Source organism: Pundamilia nyererei, unplaced genomic scaffold (assembly GCF_000239375.1).
Source record: "Pundamilia nyererei isolate P.nyererei 1_Seehausen unplaced genomic scaffold, PunNye1.0 scaffold00060, whole genome shotgun sequence".
Taxonomy (NCBI): Eukaryota; Metazoa; Chordata; class Actinopteri; order Cichliformes; family Cichlidae; genus Pundamilia; species Pundamilia nyererei.
In genome coordinates this window covers 2634810-2659003 of record NW_005187461.1, presented here as the reverse complement: position 1 = coordinate 2659003, position 24194 = coordinate 2634810, and the positions used below count along the sequence as shown (strand labels likewise).

The following is a 24194-nucleotide window of genomic DNA, read 5'->3' as shown; positions in this document are numbered from 1 at the left end:
AAGTGAATTTGCTGTACACAACATGAAATCATGGACCTTCTCAATCTTTTTCTAAATTGTACTAAAACCCATTTTTCCTCCATGTCCATTGTGCAATGTTTACTATTGTATTGTATTTATTTAGATCTTTATTGTATTTTTTTATTGTATGGCTAATGTTCTTCTCTTGTTTTTATTTATTTCATTTGTATTGTATGTTTATTCTGTGCCTCATTATGCATCATATGCACCGTATTTATTTTGTCTTTTATTTATTCTTCTGTGCAACACTTTGGTCCATTATTGTTGTTTTAAAGTACTTTACAAATAAAGCTGGTATGGTATGGTGTCCATTCTACTTTGTATCAGTAGACAGGATCGGTTCAGCCTGGTGGTCATGTAATAGTGTAATGCTGTAATATTCTCTTGGCACAGTCTGGGCCCTTTAGTAACCTATGTGCGCATTGCTGCTGATCCTGCCCATCCCTTTATAACCACAGTGTACAAATCTTCTGATGGCTTCTTCCAACAGGATAGCATGCCACGTCACAAAGATAAGATCAAACTGGTTTCTGGAATATGACAGTGAGTTCACTGTGCTGAAATGGCATCCACAGTCACCAGATCTCAAACCAATAAAGCACCTTTGGGATGTGCTGGAACAAGAGCTTTGCGTCGTGGACGGGCAACTGTCATATCTTTGCAACTTTTTTGAGCTAAAGTCTATATTTTGTTTTTATTACAGTTCAGTTAAAAACGTGTTTCCACACCTTTCCTCTAGTTTTAGTCAACTATAATAGCACTGAGTTGCTCTGGTAAGCAAAAGCTGATGTGTTCCAACCAGCAGTCTTCTCATGGACCCGCAAAGAAAACATGTAAAGTCAAAACTGTGGCTTGAATTAGCATTTGTTATGTTGATTCTAAATGCTAATGCTTAATGAGGCGATAATGGCCCACATGTTACTGTTTCCTGAAACGGCTACGAGTGGCTCAACGATCATGAACAGACACGTGTGTGAATACACATTTAAATCCGAGGAAATCCTACTTTGCGTGTTTGGCAATTGTTCGCTGAGAAGGCAGGGCTTCACTTTTGTTTGCGTGGGGGGTGGAAGGAGGAATGGGTGTTCCTTCTTGTCCCCTCCTCCTATCAAGACAGAAAAAACGCACTTGACCAGCCCCCTTTCCATTCCCATGGATCTTATTACGGGAGCCTTCAGCTCCAAGACATCTGCTCCGCTATTAACAACGGAGCGCGTCCCCGCGTCTGTTGCGACTGATCCGGTCGTACCCCCTCCTCCTGCTCGTCCTCCACCTCCTCTTGCCCTCTTCCCCAGAGTAGTGCTCTCTCCGTTGATTGTGTTTAAACGGTGATCATGAGAAGCCACCGTGCATGTGCCCTCCACGTTGCATAGTTGTAGTCCAACCTGGCAGAAGAGAGCGCCCCTGCTCCATCCCTCCTGTGCCACCGAAAGGCGAGTACCGGCGGCAGAGCGAGCAGGAGTACCCGGTGACACCGAGCAGCACATTTCTTTTTGTCTGTGCGCTCCGCTGCTGGCTGTGGGCTGTGCGTCCTCGCATCCTCCTCGCTGCAGGCTACGTTGTTGTAGGGCAGCACCTCGAAGGACGGATGAAGAAAACAAAGGTCTACACGTCCGATGTTTGAAGCAGCAACAGTGGAATATTTTGTCTGATACTTGTCTTTCCGCGAGCTTTTTTTGTTTGTTTTTGACACCATGGAGTCGGTGGAAAAGGAGTGTGGAGCGCTGGGTGGATTATTCCAGGCCATTGTGAACGACATGAAGGTATCACACATAATTTAAAGTAGATAGGGAAGTATGTGACCTTTGTGATTGCACAGTGGCTGATCAGATGCATTTTTTTTTACTGCCTTTGTCTCTTTCACCGGGTCCTCCCCCACTTGAAACACCGCTGTAGGACAAACTGGGAGATGAAGCGTGTTTCCCTTTGTGTTGTCGTTATAATGTACTGCAGGTCAAACAGTGCTCACACTTTAGCAAGTGTGCCAGAGTACTTGCATGGAAACATTTGCAGAACAACATTTGTCTTTTAACACAAAACCACTATTTGCGGGTGTGTGGTCCACGGGTTAGATCATAATCAAAGTTAAAAAAAATATTCCAGCTCTCATTCCTCTTTTTGTGTGTTACAGTAAAACTATCAGGACTAAAGAAGAAGTTATACTACACAGTTAATAAAAGTCATACTACACATATGATGGGTGCCATTTAACCCTAAACAACTGTTCCTTCTCTATCCCAGCCTCAAGTGATTTCTGAATTAAGTGTCAGCTGTAAGAGGATGCTCTGGAAGAAAATAAGAGCTCCATAACCTCAGCTTCTGAACAGAAATAGACTTGAAATGCTCTCATTGTGCTTCCTGTTATTTGGACTGAAATATCTACATTTTTTCAACTTGGTATTAAATGCACATTTAATCTTTTAACAATTGAACTGTGTGACCTTGCGCTGTATTTGTACGAAGCCAGTGCTGTCTGTCTTTTAGTTAAAAACAATTTCTTAAGCCAGAATCACACGTACGTTATTGTGTGTGTGTTGATTACATGTCAGCGTGTGTATTTGTGTATGTTGGGGGAGGGGTCAAGTGAAGGAAGTTGAACCAGGGTGGTCTGCTGTTCATGACAACAGATGGAAAGTGTGAACGCATTCATTGGGCCTGGAGGCAGCACCCAGTCTTCTCATTGTCCGGGAAACCCATGATGCAGCAAAGTGGTTACAACAGCGAATAAGTCAAGCGTCAAGCACTTCTTTCAGTCCAGCAGATTTCTTATTGATTACTAGCGCACAGGATCATGGCGCCTTAGGACAGACTATTTATGGACCTCTCATTAGTCAGGTTCCAGTGAAATCAGCTCTATTGGCAGTGCTGGTTTGGTTTCATAAATTTCCTTTTTGTGTTGCAATCATGCCGGGGCCAGAGAGCGACAGGGGCTCACAGAAAGAGGCTGTCTGTGTATTGATAAGCAGCACAGATGAATGAGGCTGAATCCCTTAGTCAGCACAGTATCAATGTCCACTGCCCGAGACAGACATCTGACCTCATTCCTGCCGGCTGGTTGTGCCATGCAAGCCAATCGAACCAGCGATCCAATGGCACTGCTTTCCTAATTCTGAATATTGTTAGAATGTAGCTGCGTGACATAGATGTAGCACTTCCACAGCCTCCTGTGTGCTATATTGTACTGCATAGAGAAAATGTGTGGATAATAGCTGCACCTGTTGGTTATGTAACTGTCTGATGAGGCAACAGGAAAAGAAATGAAAGAGTGGGAGGTGTTAGAACAGTAGGTACAGGATGAAATGAGAAAAGAATGTTCTGCAAGATTTGATCTGGAGTCTAGAATTACATCAGGAATTAGATTTGATCTGATGAGAGTGATAGGGAAAGTGATTTCAAGCCTCTTTGTGTGAAAAAGTAACCAAATGTCCTTGAGCAACACTTCCTACCAGGTCCAAGGATAATGCTTTTAACCTGAATGACGAGCTGTGGGAGGAAGAGACTTTCTCTGCTTGCTTCTCTCTTTTATCCATCCTTTTCATCCCTGGATGTTGTTGGGTGTAAATGAACTTTAAAGAAAAAAAAAGTGTGCCCCCCTCCCAGCTGCACTGCACATAGCCCTCTTTACCCAATTCTTTGCCCTCTACCCTCAGCTGTCTTGGCAGCACATCCCTCCAGCCCCTCAGAGCCACAGAGCCCACAGGCTAATTAGACACCTGTTGAAGTCAAGTGGGAACAGCTAAGCCGGGAGGTTCATGAAAAACAATTTTTTTAAAAAGAGGGAATGGCTCCTAAATCACTTTCCAAGGCAAAGACTTTATCTAAGGTAACCTGGGAGTTAAATCATGTCATTGCCAGAATGGAGGTTATAAGTGATGCAGCACAAGACTCTTTTGTGATTGCATGCTAGCTATATATAATCAAGATGTGTAACCCCTTTTAGCTCCTCTCCATCAAAGAGTCACATAGAGGTTGTGCCCTTCCTCTTCTTACTCCAGGGCTCAAGGTCCCACTCTAATGGTCGGCTCTTATAGCTCACGGCAGCATGTGACGATCCTGGGCTAAATCTAATCCAGGTTTTTCAAAAGAAAGTCTTACTACCTGGCTTGCGTGCATAAATAGTAATGATATTAGGCCTTGTACACAGCACATGTCTGCACACCAGACATGCAAATATCTATATACAAATCGAAAAGTATGTAGTTCTTTTGTCACCTGGGACAAATTATCTACCTCTTTGCAAAAGAGATTTATCACTGTAGGTGGCCAGTGTTTACCCGTTGTTTCAAACAAGTTTGAAACAAGTTAAATATTCAAATACACTGAGACACAGAGCTGCAAGTTCACGTTTTTGTTTTATCATGAAACAAGGGAATCGATAATAATAAAGACGAAGCATAAAAAAAAATGTTGTATGCCAATTTTAAACATCACTGTGATTTCACAATCTGCCCTAGTATTATACACTGTAAATATAATGCACTGCAAGTGTGCACAACAAAAATCACACTGGCCTTTTTAAAGACAAGTCAGAGCATGGACTTATACAACACCCTTTTTCTAATCCTAGGGTAAGAAGCCAGCATCTCCGTAGCTTTCTTCTTCTTCTTTTTTACTGTTTTTCTTTTTATTTCACTAATTATTATTAGCAATACATATATGTATATATATATATATATATATTACTAGTATATATAAAATAATTACTAGTTTGTAAAAATAAAACCGGGTCTTTCAGGCGTTCTGTGATTGACTGATTTTTCCCAGAATAAAACAAATGTTTTTTGGGGGTAGGATATATACATTTATTTTCCTTATTTGGATTTCAACCTGGTATTTTCCACCAAAATTAATGAGAAAATGCATTTTGTGTGACTAAATCTAACACTGAAATTTTTGTGCCTGCTGTTTTTGTTGAAGCACGCGGACCTGAATGTCCTTGGTGAGATATTTATTTGGTTTAACACTTTTCCTTTCTCTTATCAGAGCTCTTACCCTGTGTGGGAAGACTTCAGTGCCAAGGCCACAAAGCTACACTCTCAACTCAGGTGAGAAGCAGTTCCTGTGAACAGTAAACCTCAGTGAGGAAAATTCTTGTGCAGTGTTTACAGACTCTGTGCAGTGAGAGTGCAATGAACCAATGTACTTACAGGACCACAATTCTGGCAGCAGTGGCCTTTTTAGATGCCTTTCAGAAGGTGGCGGACATGGCGACCAATTCTAGAGGTAAGGGAAATTTAGCCTCACATGGTGTGGAGTCGAGCCTCTGTATGAACTGGTGGAAAAATAGTGTCATGATAATGATCAGCTTTGTTGAACAAATACATTTGTTGTTTTAGTAGGGAGTTGTTAAAAAGTAGAAGCTAAGAGTGTTGGTAGACAAGCAGTTAGTATGTTTTTCCCTTTCTAAGTCGTAAAGGTCACATAAAGAAAATAAACAGACTTTTCACATCCTTAAGTAAGTGTATTGTCTCTCACGGCACCATTCTGTTCACTAAGATGACGCGAGTGGGGCCAGCTGTGAGCGAGGTCGGGTGGTGGAGGCTCAGAGAAATGAAAATCTAAGCTTATTGTTTCTTTGGTCTTAATGAGGTCTGCTGATCTGCTTTGTCACTGCGCTAGTGGCAGCAGACTGGCTGGCTGGAGAGGCCGCTGATTAACACAGATTTCTTTGGAGTTGATCGTCGAGAGCAGTATGTAGGTCAGAAAAACCCTGCAAACCCCGACGAGGCTCTCGACACACTCAATCACATAGACGCAGAAACATACACATACATAAGCACACACTGATGCACTGTATTCAAAGAGTGACAGCTGGTAGCTGGTCACCTGACCTTACAGGCCACATCCCAAGATGTTTTTCAAACTATTTGCACTGGCACCGCCCCTTATTGACCACTTACTTCTGGGAAAAATAACAGAGCAGCCTCAGTGTTTACTTATTATTGCCAGTTTTACTTCCTTGCACTTTACAGCAACAGTTTATCGCTATTACAATACTAAAGGCTACTTTAAATGATTCCTGGTGTGAGTGCACATGAGCTCTGTAAGATGATGCAAGGTAGACTGGGGTCAGCCTGCTGGCTTCGAGCAGCTGGCAGCCTGCTAAAACAAAGGGGGGTAGGCCATGGTAGGAATAAAGGGCAAGACTTCAAAGGAAAATTGCTGTAAAAGGGGAAAATAGCAAAATGATTGATATTCCGGAGAGAGATAAGAAGAGAGAGAAGGGCAACGAGAGTTTGCAGATAGCTGTATAAAATCTGTAAGTGTGTCACTCATACGCCCACTTCTGCTTTTCTCCCAGGCACATTAAGTTTAGGATTAGTGCCATCCTTCTCAGGACACAGACTGCATGGGTGATGAGAGACTAGCAATTAAAGGGGAGTCAGTGTACTTAGACAGAAACATATGAGATAATTTTTTTTCTTACTAAAATCTAAAGTCTTATATTAGTATTATTCTGCTTTTATCATTTTCATTGGTGCTCAGTGTTGATTGATTGACGGGATTATTCTTCCATTTGACAAATTATCATGACCTATAAAACACTGCTATTTTCCCTTACATGCTGTCGTCAATATAATAAAGGGAGTAACAACAATGGTCACTGTTTCTTTACTTTTCAATAATCTTTTGATTCTTTTCCATAATGAAATATCTGTGACAGATCTGTGGGCATTTAACCAAGTGGTTCAGCGCTACATGGCTAAACCTGCAATTCCCATCAGGCCTGTAGCTAATACAGTTACTTACTAAGTGATAGCCAGTAACACATTTTGCACATAGTGGACATAATTATCAAACCTGCTGTAGCAGCAATGCTTTTTTGTCATTGCAAGCATGTTCTGTGGTAGTGTTAGCATTTAGCTCGAAGCTCTGCTGTGGGACAACTGGTTTTACAAATAGCAGTCATTGCTTAAAAAAAAGAAAACTAAAACATCTTGTGCAGCTTTTATGTGCTCTTAGCAAGCATGCCATCTCACTTCTGTCTCTCCTGTGTGAGCTGTGTTAGTCTTTGCGTGCTCCAAACCAAACCCAGTAATTAATTAGGTAGGAGTAATGTCGATATTTACTGGCGCTAGCTCTCAGTGCACAGGGGTAACCTTTAAACCTATTTAGGCAACTTTGCCTCTCTAGCAGCTGCAATGTCAATTTATTTAAGCTATCCTGGCATCCAGATGTTCTCTGTTTTCCACATGGTTGTACTCTTGCTAACTCAAACTTATTTAGGACCATAAAGATAAAAAGAATTCAGAGGTTAGATGGTCAGTATATAGTAAGCCTTTATTTCTGTTTCTCTCTCTTCTTTTTCTGTCTGTATCCTTCACGTGTGTGTGTGTGTGTGTGTGCCTGCCTGCAGTGATGATGTTTGTCTCGGCGTCTGCACAGCCTTATAGGGCTGATTTGCGCTATAGGGGGCAGGCCCTTGGCTATGAACTGCTGGCCCCAATCGCTGTCACTCTGAGCTACGCTTGTGTTTGGGGACGAGCTGCAGCTGCTGGCACAGCTGGAGGTTTCATCGCGTTCCTCTTTTACCTCCTTTAATCTAACTTTGACACACTCACTCATTCGCCCCTCTTACTTCCACACTCTCTCTTCAGACTGTAAACACTGCCCTGCCAAGAAAAGCAGCATTTCTCCTCACTGACAGCTTCCTGATAGTCCCAGAGAGAGGACAGTGACTGAAACGAATTTTATGAATTCTTAACTGTTCTTCTGCACTTTTCTCAAAGGGTATCTTTTTAATCATAATTGTATTATGACTTTGCTCAACTAACCTTACTCAGCTCTCTGTTTGAATCGGTGTCTGCCACACTACTTCGGTGTGTGTCCATGTTCAGACTTCTTGCTTGCGTTGTCCATTTTTAGAGTTTATGGTAGCTGTCATGGTATTAGCATCTGTTTTCTATGAAGCAGCTGGAGGAGTTGGCCTCCAGGCGTTCTGGCACTGTGTCTAACAGCACTGTTTCTCTAAGCTGTGCTGATGGATCTATGTCTGAAGGCACGTCTGTCTCAGTGAACTCATAGCTTGCATCTGAGTTCAATAAAGGTCTGCAAGCCACAAAGTCTATATTAGGTGGTATATGTGGAGAATTTGGGGTTTTTAAGGATATACGTTTCAACACCAAGCTTTTGTGCAACTTAACCTAAGGCCGTGTAGCTCTTTGGATTCTTTTATTGTTGGATTGGCCAGTCTAATGGATTTTGGTGTGCCGTCTGGACCTTTTTTGTCGTTCATATTAAAATGTTATGTGAGGACATTTAAAAGGATCAGACTCGAGTTGAGAAAATTGGAGACTGTGTGACTTATTTAGTTGTTGCTTGGATGTATGATGTGTTCTTTAAACAAAAGTTGTTGTTTTTTTCCAGTTTTTGAACGTAGTTGAGTTTGATAGACGTCAAAGAGACATGGGTAATGGTCCATGAAAGTATGACACAGTCTCCATGTTTTGCAGAAAGTGAGTTGGCTGTAGTTGGGGGTTAGTTGACCTGGGTGGGGGTTGTGATTGGAGTGGGATTTCCACAGCTCTGGGTATCCAGGCTAGGCAGAGGCGTTTAGCTAATCCTCTTAGCCCCACTCTATAACACACAGACACAGACTGCCTTCTCTTCTCTTCCTGATCAGCCACCCCCAGCTTTAAAAATTTACACTGTGGGATCACCGGCCAGACAACCATACACTGCATGTTTTTATTAAGCACGGATGAACATTTCTTCTTCTACGTGTGATTATCAAAGCTAGCGCCGTCCATACTCCATTACATGTACACCCATGGAAACAATGTTTCTGTCGGTCACTGCAAGTCCTCTCTGTTTGGCTCTGTGTCTTTTCTTTCTTACTCACTCAGTCCATACTCTGTGGAGGTATGCTAGTAGATCAGTGTGTCAGCGAAGCACTAATCTGCTTGGCCGCTGTACTTCTCTGGGTTGGCAGATGGGACGGATATCCCTACCCGCCATCTGGACAGCCTGGCATGGACGAGATGTGGCCGTGGCCTAGCGCAGAGCGAGATCAGGGGATTAATGTATTCCGTGCTATCCCAGCAGTGCAGCTATTTTTGCAGACATGTCAAATAATAAGTGTACCCATCAGACCAAAGCTGACATGCATCAACATTTGCATCCCATGTACAAGCCTGAGACAAGCCTGTTCTGCATGCTGTGTACCAGAACCAAGAGTTTAGAATCTGCAGCTCACAGTTAATTAGCTTATAGATTTCAAGTGATTTAGATCGGACCTACATGTTCAGTCATTCACATAGATGAATACAGTAGCTGGTAAATTACAAACTGTTGTGCCATTCTGCTAATTGTATGCAAGGCTCTTTGGTTATTTCACGACCTTCAACCACGAGGTCACGCTAAGTATCGACAAGAGCCTCTCATTTCCCCCTCAGCTTCCTACCTTGTTCGTCGGACAATTTCCAGCAGAGTTCTTCATGAGTCACTACGGAGTTTATGGGCTTAAACTCAATGCGGTCATCCTGCAGATGAATGTTTTCCAGCTATTGTAATAACTACATCCACAGAGCAAAGGGTGAAGCGGGTGCAGCAATAATGTGAGAAACAGATGAAAAGGGGAAATAAAAACAAGAGAGAAAACAAATCTTTGGGTTCAGCGTAGCTTTAATTCTGAGGTCGAATACCAAACTAAGAAGACAAACACGAGGGGAACACTGTTCGGCTACATCCTGAACACGAACTCCGCTTTGGAAGGGAGCTGGAGAGGAGTGGGGAAATGCACGAGAGAGGCTGCTGGAGGAATGCAAGAGAGGAGATTAAAAGGAATACAATTTCAAAGAAATGAAAATGTAGAATGACAGATCAGATCACATGTTTGCTATTATTGGTCCGTTAAACACATCGGTCAAGATTGAAGTGGCCCAAAAATTACTGGGTGATGTGTTGTGAACACGTTTACACCAGATCAAGACGTTCACAAGGCTAACATAATGAACCCCAATGATTTGGATGGATATCTAATTACTGTTCTGCTAAACTGTTATTCTATTCAAGCTTTTATATTTGACACGTAGGTTCTGATGATCAGTGCAGGGCAGAATGGCTAATATAATAAACTGCTGCTCAAGATAACTTCAGGCTCAGAGACTCAGATGGAGGTAGCAGCAGCAGAAGGACCAGCAGTATTGTCTGCATTGTTTGCAGGACTGTTTGCAAATGAGCAGAGTAGCATTTACATAGGTGGGGCAAGGCCGGACAGACTCGGGTGAGCTAAGATAAAGAAAATTGCTGAGCCTGTAAAACAGGAGCGCTTGAGTCGTCTGATTGAATCGCTGCAGATTTGTTGACAGAGCGCTGCTTAGTAAATTTGTCAAACTTTGGCTATCATTGCTTATTTGTTCTTGCATAAAGGGACATCACATCTATCTTCTTCAGCTTTAAACATCCCTGTCTGACATGAGACAAAGACAGCCATTTCTGGATTTCTTCCCTTTGCTGTACTTTTTCTTGTTTTCTCTCCCTGTGGCCTTTTTTCCATCTCTAATGAAAAGCGCATCTGGACAAGGGGTGGTGATTATTTTTAGAAACATTTATGCCCCTGAACAGGAAGCTCCTCCAGCAGAGGAATATAACTTCCTCCTCCTCCTCTTTAAAGTCTTGTTCTAATGCACACCAGAACATGTTTACGCCACATCAGGAAACACTGGGGATCTGTCTGAGAGGTGAAACTTGCTGTGCGTGCTGTCTGGACAGGCAACAATGGGATGAGTGTGCGCTCGACTGTGTGTGAGAGACTAAAACAATTGATCCCGGGGCTGTTTCCTCTGCCTTTTAGTTGTATTGTACTAATAAAAAGCATTCCACGTATAAGGAAGTGACACAAAGGCTTGGAATGACGTTTTGATTTTTGCTACAGACAGAACACACTGTGTTAATCCTAAAGCATTTGGATCTGTACCCTGGATTTGCTGTTATGTTTTTTCCCTCTTCTAACTGTGAATACAGTGGACAAATACCATCTTTATTATTGAATAAACTCACAGATACTGCATGTCCAATATTTAAGCAACATAAATTACACAGATCTGTAGCTTTCTTGCTGCAGGCGTACAGTACGCTACTCTCCTTTCATAATCCATACAGATACAGCTGTTTTATCTGCCACTCTTACCTCCTTCACAACTCACAGCTCCCTCACCAGCATATGCAATAGATGCTGCTTTATTTATAATACAGACAGCTCCTACTGTGCTGCACCAAAAGAGCTCAAGCTGTGCTTTGAAGCAATCTCTTGAGGATGTGAATGTTTGATGTTTAATCAGGTTATGATTTCAGAAATCTCAGTTTCATGTTTGCTCAACTACCAGCTAAAGAAGACAAGTGAAGCTGTCAAAATCAAAGCAGGTCCTCCTCATTTTCTTCTTCAAAGATATATATAAAGTGTTCTAGTGGAGATGACTACACAAATTACAGAAATATTTTGACAGTAATGCAAACATTACATTTTTTAATTTCTCGGCTTATTGTGGACGATGTCGTCCTGTCAGGGCCTGTTGCACCTGCCACACTATAGCACTTCTGTTGCCTTCTGACAGGCCAAACCCGCCCGGCACCTCCGCCGTGTGTGCCCTCTTTCAACCTCCTCCCGTCTCACCCCACACTGCCTTTCATCCATCAGTGGCCTTCTCTGTGTCCCTGCCAGTTCACACTCTGCCTCACTTAAAAGGGGTGAGGGAGGGTAAACGCAGGAGGCTTAACTGTCTCTGAGAGGCACAGCCAGCACAGTGGCCAAGGTGCCAATGCAAAGAATAACAGTTGTCTCACGGATGATGGAATTTCCTTGCCTTGGCAGAGGCTGTTTGAGGGTCTAGAAAAAATTCCACACAAACGTGTTTTATTGACACAAAAGGCAGAAATCAAGATGGAGAAGAAGTGAGCTGCGTTCAGCTTGAAAGCCGGCGTCGACGTATCCAGCCTTAATTCCAGCAGAAGGACATTCAGGCTCGCTTGTCTGAGCACTAATGAAATCTGAGCTGAGCGTTAAGGTTTAGATGGTGAATAAGAGAGATATTTAAGTTTAGCTCCCATGTTGAAGACATCATGGAGTTAGGCCTGTGGCAGTTTAGCCTCTGGCTCCCGACTCCTGGCAGGAGAACTCTCTATAAAGCAGGCCTATTAAAATGCTCCTCCTTCCCCAAGGAATCAGGGGAGTTAATCAGAACCAGAGCTCTGGATGGAACCACTCAGTAAACGCTTAGACTACTCTGGTCTGGCCTCAGATACCAGAGCTTAAAGCCACCAATGGGGGCATGACCTTCCCACCAACAGCCCCATGTTTTTTTCAACATACGTAGCAGATCTCGAGGCAGTTTGTATTTATGCTCAGCCTGTATATTAAACCAGGCGCCGTGAGCTTCAGATGCACACACGGCAGCGCTTCTGTAATGAACCACAGATTTGTCCACTGTTCAGTTACTCCCAGTTGTTTGCTCCAAGCTGTAAGATATATGGTTCTGTTGCGTAACAGTTTTCCCCCGTAGTGGTCTGTGTTTTGCTTCATTCATGCACGTGTGGCTGTCTGCTATGAGGTCGGCCCAGATCCTAAAGCCACAGGGGTCTGCTCAATAATCACTTTTCCAGTTCTTGCACACATCAGCTAGCATGTTTCTAGAACGTCAAGTATTGATATATCTATATCAAAGAATCATGATATGACTTAAAAATTAAAACAGTGGTTTAGTTTGGTAATCATCATTTTTGTGCTGGTTGACTTTTTAGTTTTTTTTTTTAAATGAGTGAGGTGGCTGTTAGATTTCTTAACAGGAAAGGTTGAATGAATCAGACTGAAAGAGAAAGTTCTTGCTTTGTTTTACTCTGTGCTGCCACATTATATCATGAAATGACCAAACATCACTCTTTGCCCTCATAAACATGAAGCAATGTTTTTAAGTTCAAACTGAAATATATAAAATAAAAGTTTTACACATTCAAATAATCATCAAGGAAAATATGTGTGATATAAACAATATGCAAATCAAGTATTGTAACATGTAATCAAATTATTTAAAGTCAGCATTTTTGTTGAAATATTATTTTCAGGGTGGATGAATCAGTTTTACTGAAGCTCATTTTTTTCTCGCTACATAAACTGTTATGGACCACATGTTGAAAATGCTGAATCTGGACTAGTGAAGTTTAAATGTCACAAATCTCAAAATGAACAGGGGAAGAAAAAGGATGAAACAACACATAGAGGTCTTTGGCTGTGGAGGAAAATAGAAAGAAGAACAGAAGTCTAAGTGTTGCATAATAATTGTCTTTCGAGTCAGGCTTAAGCTTGTATATATTTGTCACATGCCTGTGAGCCTTTGTAGGGGGGCTACGGGAGTGAATCACCGTGTCACTATCCATCCGGTCAAGGCCAGAGGCCAGCACGGCTCTTGGACATGGTCAGGAAGCCCTGAACCTCCCCAGGATGTAGCTGTCAGCTGATCCCCTTTTGGGAAGGGAAGAAGGAGGGGAGGAGACAGGAGGGAAGAGGTGGGGAGCAGGAGGGAAATTGGCAGGTGTGAATGGGACAGGAGTGGGGGGCTGAAAGTTCACTCCAGCTGATAGTGACATTGGGACGGTCTGTTTTAGAGATACCAGGACCCACATTACTCTCTTGTGCGTCATTCATCTATCGCCCAGTCTTCTTCCATCTGGGAAGTCAGATGCCGCTGTGGGTGCTTTCTGTAATGGCTTTAGCAGGAGAAAGGCAAAATCAGTGCGTGTGTGTACCACGTGCATGTCTGAGTTTCTCATTGGTTATCATGAACTGGTGTAAACAGAGTTTCTTACCTGACTGAATCCTCTACATAGGTTGGACTCCCCACTTTCTGCTTATATCAAGAGCAAAGCGTATAGATTCCACATGTCTTTTCTAAATCACTTCCTGCTCATGTTGAATACCTCTGTGTGTTACAGCTGGATGACCTTTCACCTCTCCTCTCACTCAGAGGAGCAATGCATACAGGGCCCAGATCTGTTGCTGAGTTTCTTTGAACTAGTACAGCAGTTAGTGAAGTTGACAGCCAAATGTTGGACTCAGCTGGTCTTTGTCTGACAGTTTGACATGTTATCAGCAGGAGACAGTAACCTAGTTTCTTTATGTGATATCTGGAAAAGAGCACAGATCTCACCGGACGACAATCTGGAGCATTTCTTACACAGAGTCTCATTTTAGGCCAGTTATATTAGTCGTGCGTTTCATTTTCTCTTCCTTCAGGCTTTGTAGTGAAGGTTAGAGCTGGTTTCTCCCTAACGCTGCCTGCCCTGCATGAATGGTGTTTAGGAAACAGAGAGAACAGGAAAGGCAGAGCAGACAGGGAAGAATAGAGGGATATCCCCTTACATGGTTCCCTCCTTTTTCCTCCAGGATGAAAGGGGTGAGAACTTCGGAAAGGGTGTGGGGGTTGGTAAAATACACCACCTGTCCATACGTTCACACAAACAAACCTCCGCACATACGCTCCAGCAATCATTCACAAACACACATACATGCCTCAGCTCTGAGGTCTGTCTGCTATAAGAGGTGTCTTCTCTCTTTCCTTGTGTGCGTCTGTGTCTGCGCCTGTGTGTGTTTGTGGTGAGAGACCCTGAGATTAGCCTTATGTGGCCCAGATTACAACAGGATCAGTGCTGCCATATATTACACTGGCCTATGAACCATCAGTGACACAGTGGACCATCCTGAGCTTTGGGGGCTTAAAACCTCATTTAATTACACTTCAGCAGAGAGGAAAAGTACAGTAACAAATTCACACAAGCCGTTATTTACTCAGTGTGGGGAGATTACCACGCGGCGACGTTAAAGTGTCAACAGGAAAAATACGTGTTTTTGTCAGGAGGGAAGAAGATAGCACAGGGTTTTATTTTACGGTCACTGTGGAACGTTTGCTTTCTCCAAACAAATGTGACATTTGCACGCCCTGCCTTTACGGTCAACATATGTCCATCTAGTGGCTGCAGCTAAAAATGCCTCTCCAGCTGAAAGAGGGAGGAATAAAAGCTGATGAGTCCATTTGACAGGAGAGTTTCAGGCCTTTCAAAGCACTCCATATCTGTATAGCCCTCTTATAGAAAATCATTTTTTCTGGGTCTTCTAGGTCTAAATTTCTATTGCCGAGCTCCGATATCGTAGATGACATTTCTATTTTTCATATTGTGTTTACAAGGTGCTACCAGGGACATTGGCTCAGCTCTGACAAGGATGTGTATGCGACACCGTAGCATTGAGGCAAAATTACGCCACTTCACCAAGTAAGTGTCACTTTTGTTTTTATTTGCTCCATTGCAATTTTCTCTCTTCGCCTGTCCTGAGGCGATTATTATGTTCTCCATCCATGGTGACCTTTCTCTTATTTTGTTAGTCTTTGCTATGCTGTGGAAATAAACCTATTTGTTATACCCTTCATTCTCTTGAATATTGTCTCTTCTTGTTGCTGCAGTGCTCTTATGGAAGGCCTGGTTACGCCGTTCCAGGACAGGATAGAGGAATGGAAGAAGACGGCTAACCAGCTGGACAAAGACCATGCCAAAGGTGAATAACTACAGCAATATAAAAGACATTAATTGCACAATGTGTATTGTATGGAAATTTATACTTCCTTTGTCTTCACATGCTTGCCAAAGAATACAAGAGATCTCGTCAGGAAATCAAAAGAAAGTCACTTGATACCATAAAACTCCAGAAAAAAGCAAGAAAAGGTTAGTAACTCTCTCGTGATATATTAATTAGTATTATACGGATTTTAATTAATGAAGTCTGCGACTGGTCGCTGCACTAGCAGTAAAATAGCACCATCTAGAGGGTAGATTGTGAAAGGATAAGTCTCTCAAGTCAAAATGCTTGGCACAATTTCAGAGGCTCCTTTCCAACTTTGGATAGTTTACCCTATAAATCAAAGAAATTAACTTCTTTCCTGGCTGTGCTTGCGTTATCCCCCGCTGCTGGCTGTAATTAAACTCCTATTTTCATACAGTATTTTAATGTAGCAGTGGTACAGGCTAGTCATAAACATGCATTATGCCCTGATTTAAAACAGCTAACGCTGCCTGTTCTTCTTTCTTTCCTCTCCTCCCTCCCTCTAACTGAAACCCTCCTCAATGTTTTTGTCTGCCGTTTATCCCTGGCTGTAGAGCTTCTAGGTATGTTTGCTGCTACAAATAAGAACTTCACATATTAGTTTCAAGGCTTAAACCCATCTTTACGTAAACCTGCCAGTCAAAGAAAACACCATCTGTCTTAACATTTGTGGTTAAAAGATGGAGTAGTTCCCATTTATTATTTACAAATCAATTTAACACCAGCGTCTGCTACTAAGGTGAAAAACGGAGAGGAGACACGAATATTTCTTAAGCAGGGAATAAAATAGCGCAAAAACAAAACAAATCCAGATATTTTCCAGATATGGAGTGTAAGGTAATGCATAACTCTGTAATACTTGACAAAAAAGCTAAACAGTGCAACAGTGATGACTTCAGCCTGTGTCTATGGTCCATCTGCAGGCTCTTGCCCAGACAGTTACATTGATTCCACAGTCTGATGTTGAAAAATGATTAAATACTAAAATTACTTACGTGGGAAACAAACAAGCACAGCAGACACATGTTGTGCAAGTAGGTCTGAAAGTAGGTCAGATATTTAGCAGGTCAGATAGAGACTGAATTCAGTCAAGCTGCACCTTTTAAAAAATATGCCATACATGGCATCGCGGTAAAAGTTGCTATCGCTTCCTGATTTGAGAATTTTCCTAAATCGCTCCCTATGTGAGGTTTGATGCTGCAAGTATTGTCCTGCATCTTTGTGAATACAGCTTCTGTTGCAAGGATCTATAAATCACGTCCTTTTGGGACTCAGTTAATTAGTGCCTTATTAAATACAGGTGCGCTGAAAGCGTAGCTCATTAAGCTGAACGTATTAAAGATATGGACAGCTGTAAGAATAATCTACAGCGCTCTGCTTGTTAATGTTTTTCATCAAGGCGATTTCCAGCATAGAGTGATACTAATTTAGATCTGCTCGCGCCCTTTTAGTTCATTATATTTTGTAAGTAGAACAGTATTTTCTATGTGCTAAAACTCAGCACACTGTAGAGTGTTCAAAATGACTGGCAGTGTGTGTGTACATCATGCAATCACAGCAAATCGTGTGTCATCCTAATACTCGTTTTCATCTTCATCTCATCCTTCTTTCGTTGCTTAGACTTCCTGTATCTATCATAAAGTATCACTGTGGCATGCAGTATTGAATGACCTTCCATACAGTAGTGTTTTTCCAATCTCATCCATTTCAGGGTCTGCAAATCATCTCCAGCTGCACTGATTGATGACATGTTTCAGTGTCCTCTCATTCCTGTGGTCATTATCCATTCTGGTGTAATGTTTTTAAGTGTGTTGACCTTTAGTACACAGCAGCTTATCATTATTTGTTTTAATCATCTCTCATCTTTTCCTCTCTTCCTCCCCCTCGTGCACTGCGGACACTTCCTGTCACTTTTGTAACCTCCCGTCCAAATCTTAATCTGTTTTCATTCCTTCTCCTCTCCTTCTTTATTTACTCAACTCCCCTCACCTCTGTCCTCCCTGGCTCTGTCCTTCCTGCCTTTTTGTGTCTTTGCACCCTTTGCCTTCGCCTTGCGCAGGCCGCGGTAATCTGCGCCCCCAGCTGGACAGCGCCATGCAGGATGTCAGCGATTTGTACCTGCTGATGGAGGAGACGGAGAAGCAGGCAGTGCGCAGAGCTCTCCTGGAGGAGAGGGGACGCTACTGTTCATTCATCAACTTGCTTCAGCCTGTGGTGGTAAGGGACATTAAGCCTTTTTAGTATGGAAGCTTGTGCGTGTAAAGAACACCGACATACACTGTGAAATATCTTTGCTGCGTCTTGTTGATGTGGTAGCTGTTTAATTTGATCAATACTGTTTTCCCTGCAGAATATAGAGATTGCCATGCTGGGAGAAATAACACATTTACAAGCCATTGTTGATGACCTCACTTTGCTGACTGAAGACCCGCACAAGCTGCCACCAGCTAGTGAGCAGGTAACAGGAGTGTAATACTACAAATTCTTCCAGTGCTGCTGACATGCTTATTTCCTCACAGTGGTGGCAAAGTTATTTGAAGCAGAATTTAATTTGCCGTGTGTGGTTTCAGTCCAAAGGTTAAAAATGTCTGTGTTTCTTATTATGAGCGGAGAGATTTTGATATTTTTTGTAATCCGACGGCTAAAATAAGCAACTTGTTGTTTCATAGCTCCATCCACCTGCTATAAATAGCCAATAGAGTAACAAATAGTTATCAGTTCACACCTGGAAAGGGCGCTTGAGCGGCAATTAACTCAATTTTAATTAACCTTTACTTCTCGGCAGCTTGTGTATTTATCTTGTTGGTTCTCGTCTTTTTTTCCCATATTTGAAAAGAGACTTGTCTATGTCTAAATCCCCATTTGGTTGTGTTCCTGCAGGTGATCCGGGACCTAAAAGGTTCTGATTATAGCTGGTCCTACCAGACCCCTCCTTCTTCCCCCAGTAGCACAGGTTCCAGGAAGAGCAGTATGTGCAGGTATATTATTCAAACACACACCACTTGTTGCACGTTGCAGTTTTTTGTATGAAAGAGCCACATCCAGACATCCAGAATTAGATAAAAGGTGTCCTCTGTTTTGAGTTACAAATCATGCTGTTTTCCATTTAAGTGGTTAGAAAATTGTAGGATGACGTTGACGTCTCCTCTTTTAAAATGAACAACCCAGATTCTATGAATATGAAATAAATCTCCAAGCCATAATTTTCAAATCATGCTTGCAAGTACATGCTTTACATTCTTGTTTTAGATGAGCTCAGGAAAACATTTTTCTTCAAGTGTCAAACTCAAAGAGCCTGTGCATGAAACCTGCATAATACCGTACTGTGAAGGTCAAACATCCAGGATTATTTGGAAGAGGCCCAGTATTATATAAGGTTTTGGTTGTACATTAGGTTGTAATATATTTTATAAACTTTAAAAAAATCATTTCAGCCGGCTTAATAGCATATTAATAAAGACTACAATAAATCCATGAATGTACCTGTGACATGTCTTCTTCACTACACAGCCTGATTAGCAGTGACAGTCGACATGCAGCGCTATCTCACAAGCTCCTCAGCTCTTGCTCCTGGCATATATTTGTAGTTCTCAAGCTTCTTACAGCGAGATTAGGTCTAAAGCTGTCAAATATCACCAGCTGACAGCCGTGAGCCTACACAAGAGCCAAAATCCACATATTCATCTGACTTAAGGTGATAGCGCAAAAGTTTCTCTACAAATGTGGCATTCTAGGTCAAACACATTTTAATGTTGAGAGGAAGGAATATCATACCTTCTCACTTTTATTTAGTGCTACAGCTCCGAGCAGAACCTCCCTGACACTTGTTCCAATTAACGCCATGTCCTATTCTTAGTATGCTACAGGTATTCCTGGCTGGCTCATTTTAAAACAGATGCTTGCACCACCAGCATGTAAGCTTTTTCTGAAACAGTCTTTCAGTTCAGTCTGACTTCTATACATTGACTCTTTTCCCCATGATTTTATTATTTTAGCACTAACCCTTGAAGCTCTTTTCTGCACTGAGCGGTTTCTGTCATATTTCAGGCCTGAGTATAGAGAGGAATGACTGGGTGTGCATCAGAAGTTAGTGAGGATGGTCTCTGCCTATGCAGCTACCCTTGAGAAAAAAACAGGTCCTTACTGATATATACTGAGGTGTCGAAAGTCATCATTAAGGGGACTGGGGAAGTAATGAGATGCTACTTTTATAGGGTAATAACTTAAGCACCACACATTGCCACACATTCAAATGAAAGATTATGATGAAGAGACAAAGGTTTTAATAGGAAACAATAAAAACAAGCTTGCTTATTAAAAACTCAAAGGAGAGAAAAATGACTGCTTAAGACTAGTCTTTACTTTTAAATGATTTATTGTGTTTAATTTGCCATATTTATTTTGGCAATCCTCCTTAAGCTTCATCCAAGAGAATGAAGATTAACGAGAAATGTTAATGTCGGATGGATTCCAGAGTGAGAGGGGAAGAAGGAGGTGTGGGAGGGGAGTACGGGAGGGGAGGTGAGAAGTGCGAGTTGCACATTTCAAAATGCGTGGGTGACAAAGAGAAGCGGCGCAGAGTGAAAATGACAGAGCAGCAGACAGAAAGCACAAAGACTGCTGTTAATGCTCAGAAAGGAAGAAGAATCAAAGAAATGATAACTTTTTAATGCTCTTTGATGGACCAGAATTAGAAGAATGGAATCATTTAGATTTCTCACACAACACAGCCTTCATGATCACAGCTTTTGTGATTAATTTTTCACAAGCCTTTTATTCTTTTTGCTATTTTCTGTGTAATTTACAAAACCATAAATGTGATAATATTAATCCTGATTAGAATGCATACTAAATGCTGAATTTTACACCGATGCGATTTCCTGTCAACAGTCTCCTCCAGATGCCCTCCTCAGGAGCCCATCGGCTGAGCAGCGTCTCCTCCCATGACTCGGGCTTTGTCTCCCAAGACGCCAACACCCATTCAAAGCCTCCATCACCCATGCCCTCTGATATCACAAGCCAGGTAGCAGTCTCAGCTATGATATATTTTTTTCCTTTTATCAGGAGGGAAAATGTTTTGGGTTTTTTTGTTGCAGCAAAATCAGGAATAAAGCAGACTTGTTATCTCCAGAGATTTCTCTGGCAGTAGGACAGCAGGACACGGCAACAACACCACTTTCTTGTCAATGCAGATCTACAATAATTCTCTCTTTTTAACCACAATCACACTCCGTCTGCTGTATCTGAATTGAAAACCATAGAGTTTTTCCATGTTTTTGTATTTCAGACATGAAGCCACCATAAGAGTTTGAGCTCTTTTTTTTTGCAATAGATCTCTATCAGTTGCAAATGTTGAATTTTTATCCCACTGGACTGATAAAGTCGTTCAGACTCTCACAGTCTGAACAGATTGCAGTGTAGAGAACACACTCAGCAACACACCAACTGATGCAACGTTCTTTTTCTGAATAAATGATCTTACAGGCTACTTTATTTTCAATCTAGGCTATAGAATATAGATCCCCTCAGAGAGAAAAAAAATCCCTCCTTCTAAAGCTCATCAACACTCTTCTCCAGCTCTCACCATCTTCCTATGCATCTCTCACATCTAACTTTTTCTCCCCATTTCCTCTCCATCTCCACTGTTCTTTACTCCATCTTTCCTTTCCCAGAAATCAACAAGCTCAGCCTCCTCTGAGGCTTCAGAAACCTGCCAGTCTGTCAGCGAGTGCAACTCTCCTACAGCGGTTAGTACTGCATGCATCTCTTACCAGCGTACTTGCTTTGCTGGACGCGCACACGCGCACTAGCAGATGTATGCACTTGCACGCTGATGTGCTGTGCATTTCAATCATTTTTATCTATAGCTTAAAGAGGCCTGTGAGCCTTTAACGACAGCCGCTGTAAGGTATAACGTGGACTACTCGCTGATGTTGAGCACTCTTACTCAGACCTGTCTGTCCATTCCGCAGTTTGGCTCATGCTCATCCTTCGGCACCTTCCGCCCTGCTTTCTCACACACTGGCACCATCAGGCCTCTATCTGTTATACTTCCTGCGTCCCCCACATTTAACCACTCCCCTGGATCCAACACTCCCTCACCCACATCAAAGGTTCCTAGCTGGAAGGTTTGTTTTCATTTGCAAATTTTGCTTTGGGTTCTCTCTTTTGAGACTTTGTTGCTTCTTTGCTTCTTGTGTTTTGTTGCCTCCACAGATTTCGCATTCCGTAGAAAAACCTCACAATCATTGTTTTGCTGTTGCTCATCAAGCTCAGTTTTCCAATGTTTCCACAAAAAAGATGTGCTAAACTGCACGCCCTGCTGTGCTCTATTCATATCTACCATGCATCTAACCAGTTTATAAGCCAAATCAACAGCTTCCGTGTTTTACTGCACAACTTCCAGTGAAACACTGGAGATGCACAGTTGGAAGACGGTCTCATTATTCAGTCTGCTGTTGCAGGACTGGGCCAAATCGAGTTCCTGCGAACCGTCGTTGGCCAGCACCCCACAGCGTAGGAGGGAGTCTGTGGATAAGATGAGAGAACTGGAGGCTCCGCCCAGTCCACAGGGGTATTCTGGAATGCAAGCTGATGAGCCACACAGGGTGAGAAGTGGCCCAGGAACCATTGCAGCCAAGGTAAAAAGGAGTGAAAAATAAATGCCAGTATATCAATTTGTATGCTGTAGGGATTGCAGTGTGATGAAAATGTAAATGTGTCCTAATCTTTATGTATTTCCTGCCTGTCTGTATCTCTGTATATGTGTGTTAAGCATGGTGAGCCCCTCTCTCCAGCAGCCAGTACTCTAGCCATGGTTCTAACCAGGGGCTTGAGCATGGAGCAGCAAAAGAGCAGCAGAGACTCTCTGCAGTACTCCAGTGGCTATAGCACCCAGACCAACACCCCCTCCTGCTCGGAGGACACCATACCCAGTCAAGGTAACAGTCATCCCTGAAGAGCCACACACTCCTGCCTGATTAAACACACATGATATCCACATACAGCACACTATTCATGAATTTAACTGTTGTGTTTCAATCATTGCACGTGTGTGATTTGAATAGTGCTGTACGTGTTGCCTTAAACTCCAGTTTGATTACTGTGAATTGCTATGTAATGAAGCACCTGCTAATTAACCCTCCAAAACAACTGCTCTATGAACTATTGAATATTCAGTGTGGGGGAAAAAATGGATTCTCATGACTTGCTGTGATTTCTAGGTTCTGATTATGAGTGCTACTCTCTTAATGGAGATGCTGACAGTGAAGGGCAGGTGGACTTTGACAAATCCTCCACCATCCCTCGTCATAGTAACATCGCGCAGAGCTACCGCCGCATGATCCAAACTAAGAGACCTGCAAGTACAGCGGGTCTGCCTGCAGGTAAGACTGTTCAGGGAACTCCAAATGGCGCTGGGGGAAGCGGCGCTGGAGCTATTGCTTCAGGGACAGCCACTATACGCCGGACGCCATCCTCCAAGACTGGCGTGAGACGCACGCCGTCTACATCTGGCCCCATTCCCATCCGGCCTCCCATCGTGCCAGTTAAAACCCCAACAGTGCCAAACTCCCCGGGTTACACTAGCCCGTCTCATCACTCTGCAGGCAGTGAGGAGTTTCTGTATGGTGATGACCTATCAGCTAGTGACAATATGAGGGCTCCTCCAAAGCGGATGAGCCTCCCTGACACATCTTGGGGCTGTGGAGGAGGGGCGGACAGGACTGTTTACGAACAGCAGGCCCTCGGCCTCGGCATGGCTGCTCAAAGTGTTGAGGAGGACCCTATGCTCGCTGCCAACCGCCACAGCCTGGTGGAGAAGATAGGAGAGCTGGCAGCCAGCGCCCACGCCCTCGGTGAGGGTCAGTTCCCCTTCCCTAGCTCACTGTCAGGGGATCCCGCTCAGTTTGCGCCTCAGGGGGCGTCCTCTGTCAGTCAGGAGGACATAGATATGCTGGTATCTATACGCCGGGGGGTGAAGCTCCGCAAGACAGTAACAGACGACAGGTCTGGTCCTAGGATCCTTTGGTAGCGAGGGAGGACACATTGAAGCTCTGTATTGAAATACACCGGCGCTCATGTAATACGTGAAATAAGGCACAAGTAATAAAGAGGATATAATGTGGTAAATGAAGGCCAGACAGAGTAATGAGAGATCATGGACAATGTCAAGTCATTTAACGTTATGTATGAAGTGCATACATGCAAAGTAATCCATATTTTTTTGTTTTTATTTTTGTTTTGGTGGCTGTGCTTTCTTCTCCCTGTGTGACAACCAGTCCCTTTCAAACCCAGTCATCGAATGCTCTGTGTCTCGGTTCTTGGTTTATGTTTATTATTATATTGTACATTTCTTAATTAACACATCCCTAGCCCGTGGAGAATGACGGGTGCAGTGCTCTGTGAGCCTGTCTGTATGTCGTGTCATTGTCATTGTTACTGTACTGTGCCCTGTTGCTGTTCTGTTTGACGAGCTGAGCAGCAGCTGTGTAAGTCATGTAAAAATAGAAGCATTATGGCAGTTTTTTTTATTGCTGTATTGTACTGTCAATATATTCTGCAATTAAACTGGCTTTTTACTGTTAAA

At 42.8% G+C, this 24194-nt stretch overlaps 1 protein-coding gene across 5 annotated transcripts; it reads left to right on the top strand.

Moving 5' to 3' along the window:
• The first annotated feature begins 1178 nt into the window (after nucleotides 1-1178).
• Nucleotides 1179-24194, top strand: mtss1la (MTSS I-BAR domain containing 2a). 5 transcript variants are annotated; one of them, XM_005734834.1, is made up of 16 exons: nucleotides 1179-1784; nucleotides 5005-5066; nucleotides 5171-5244; nucleotides 15198-15282; nucleotides 15471-15562; nucleotides 15655-15729; nucleotides 16162-16170; nucleotides 17667-17824; nucleotides 17958-18065; nucleotides 18488-18585; nucleotides 20498-20630; nucleotides 21280-21354; nucleotides 21580-21735; nucleotides 22072-22248; nucleotides 22383-22548; nucleotides 22831-24194. In XM_005734834.1, exons 1-16 carry the CDS (start codon nucleotides 1716-1718, stop codon nucleotides 23637-23639), a joined length of 2346 nt encoding a protein of 781 aa, XP_005734891.1. In that variant the 5' UTR covers nucleotides 1179-1715; the 3' UTR covers nucleotides 23640-24194. The 5 variants fall into 5 exon arrangements, with proteins under 5 accessions (XP_005734891.1, XP_005734892.1, XP_005734893.1 ...); XM_005734835.1 differs by lacking the exon at nucleotides 16162-16170; XM_005734836.1 differs by lacking the exon at nucleotides 21580-21735.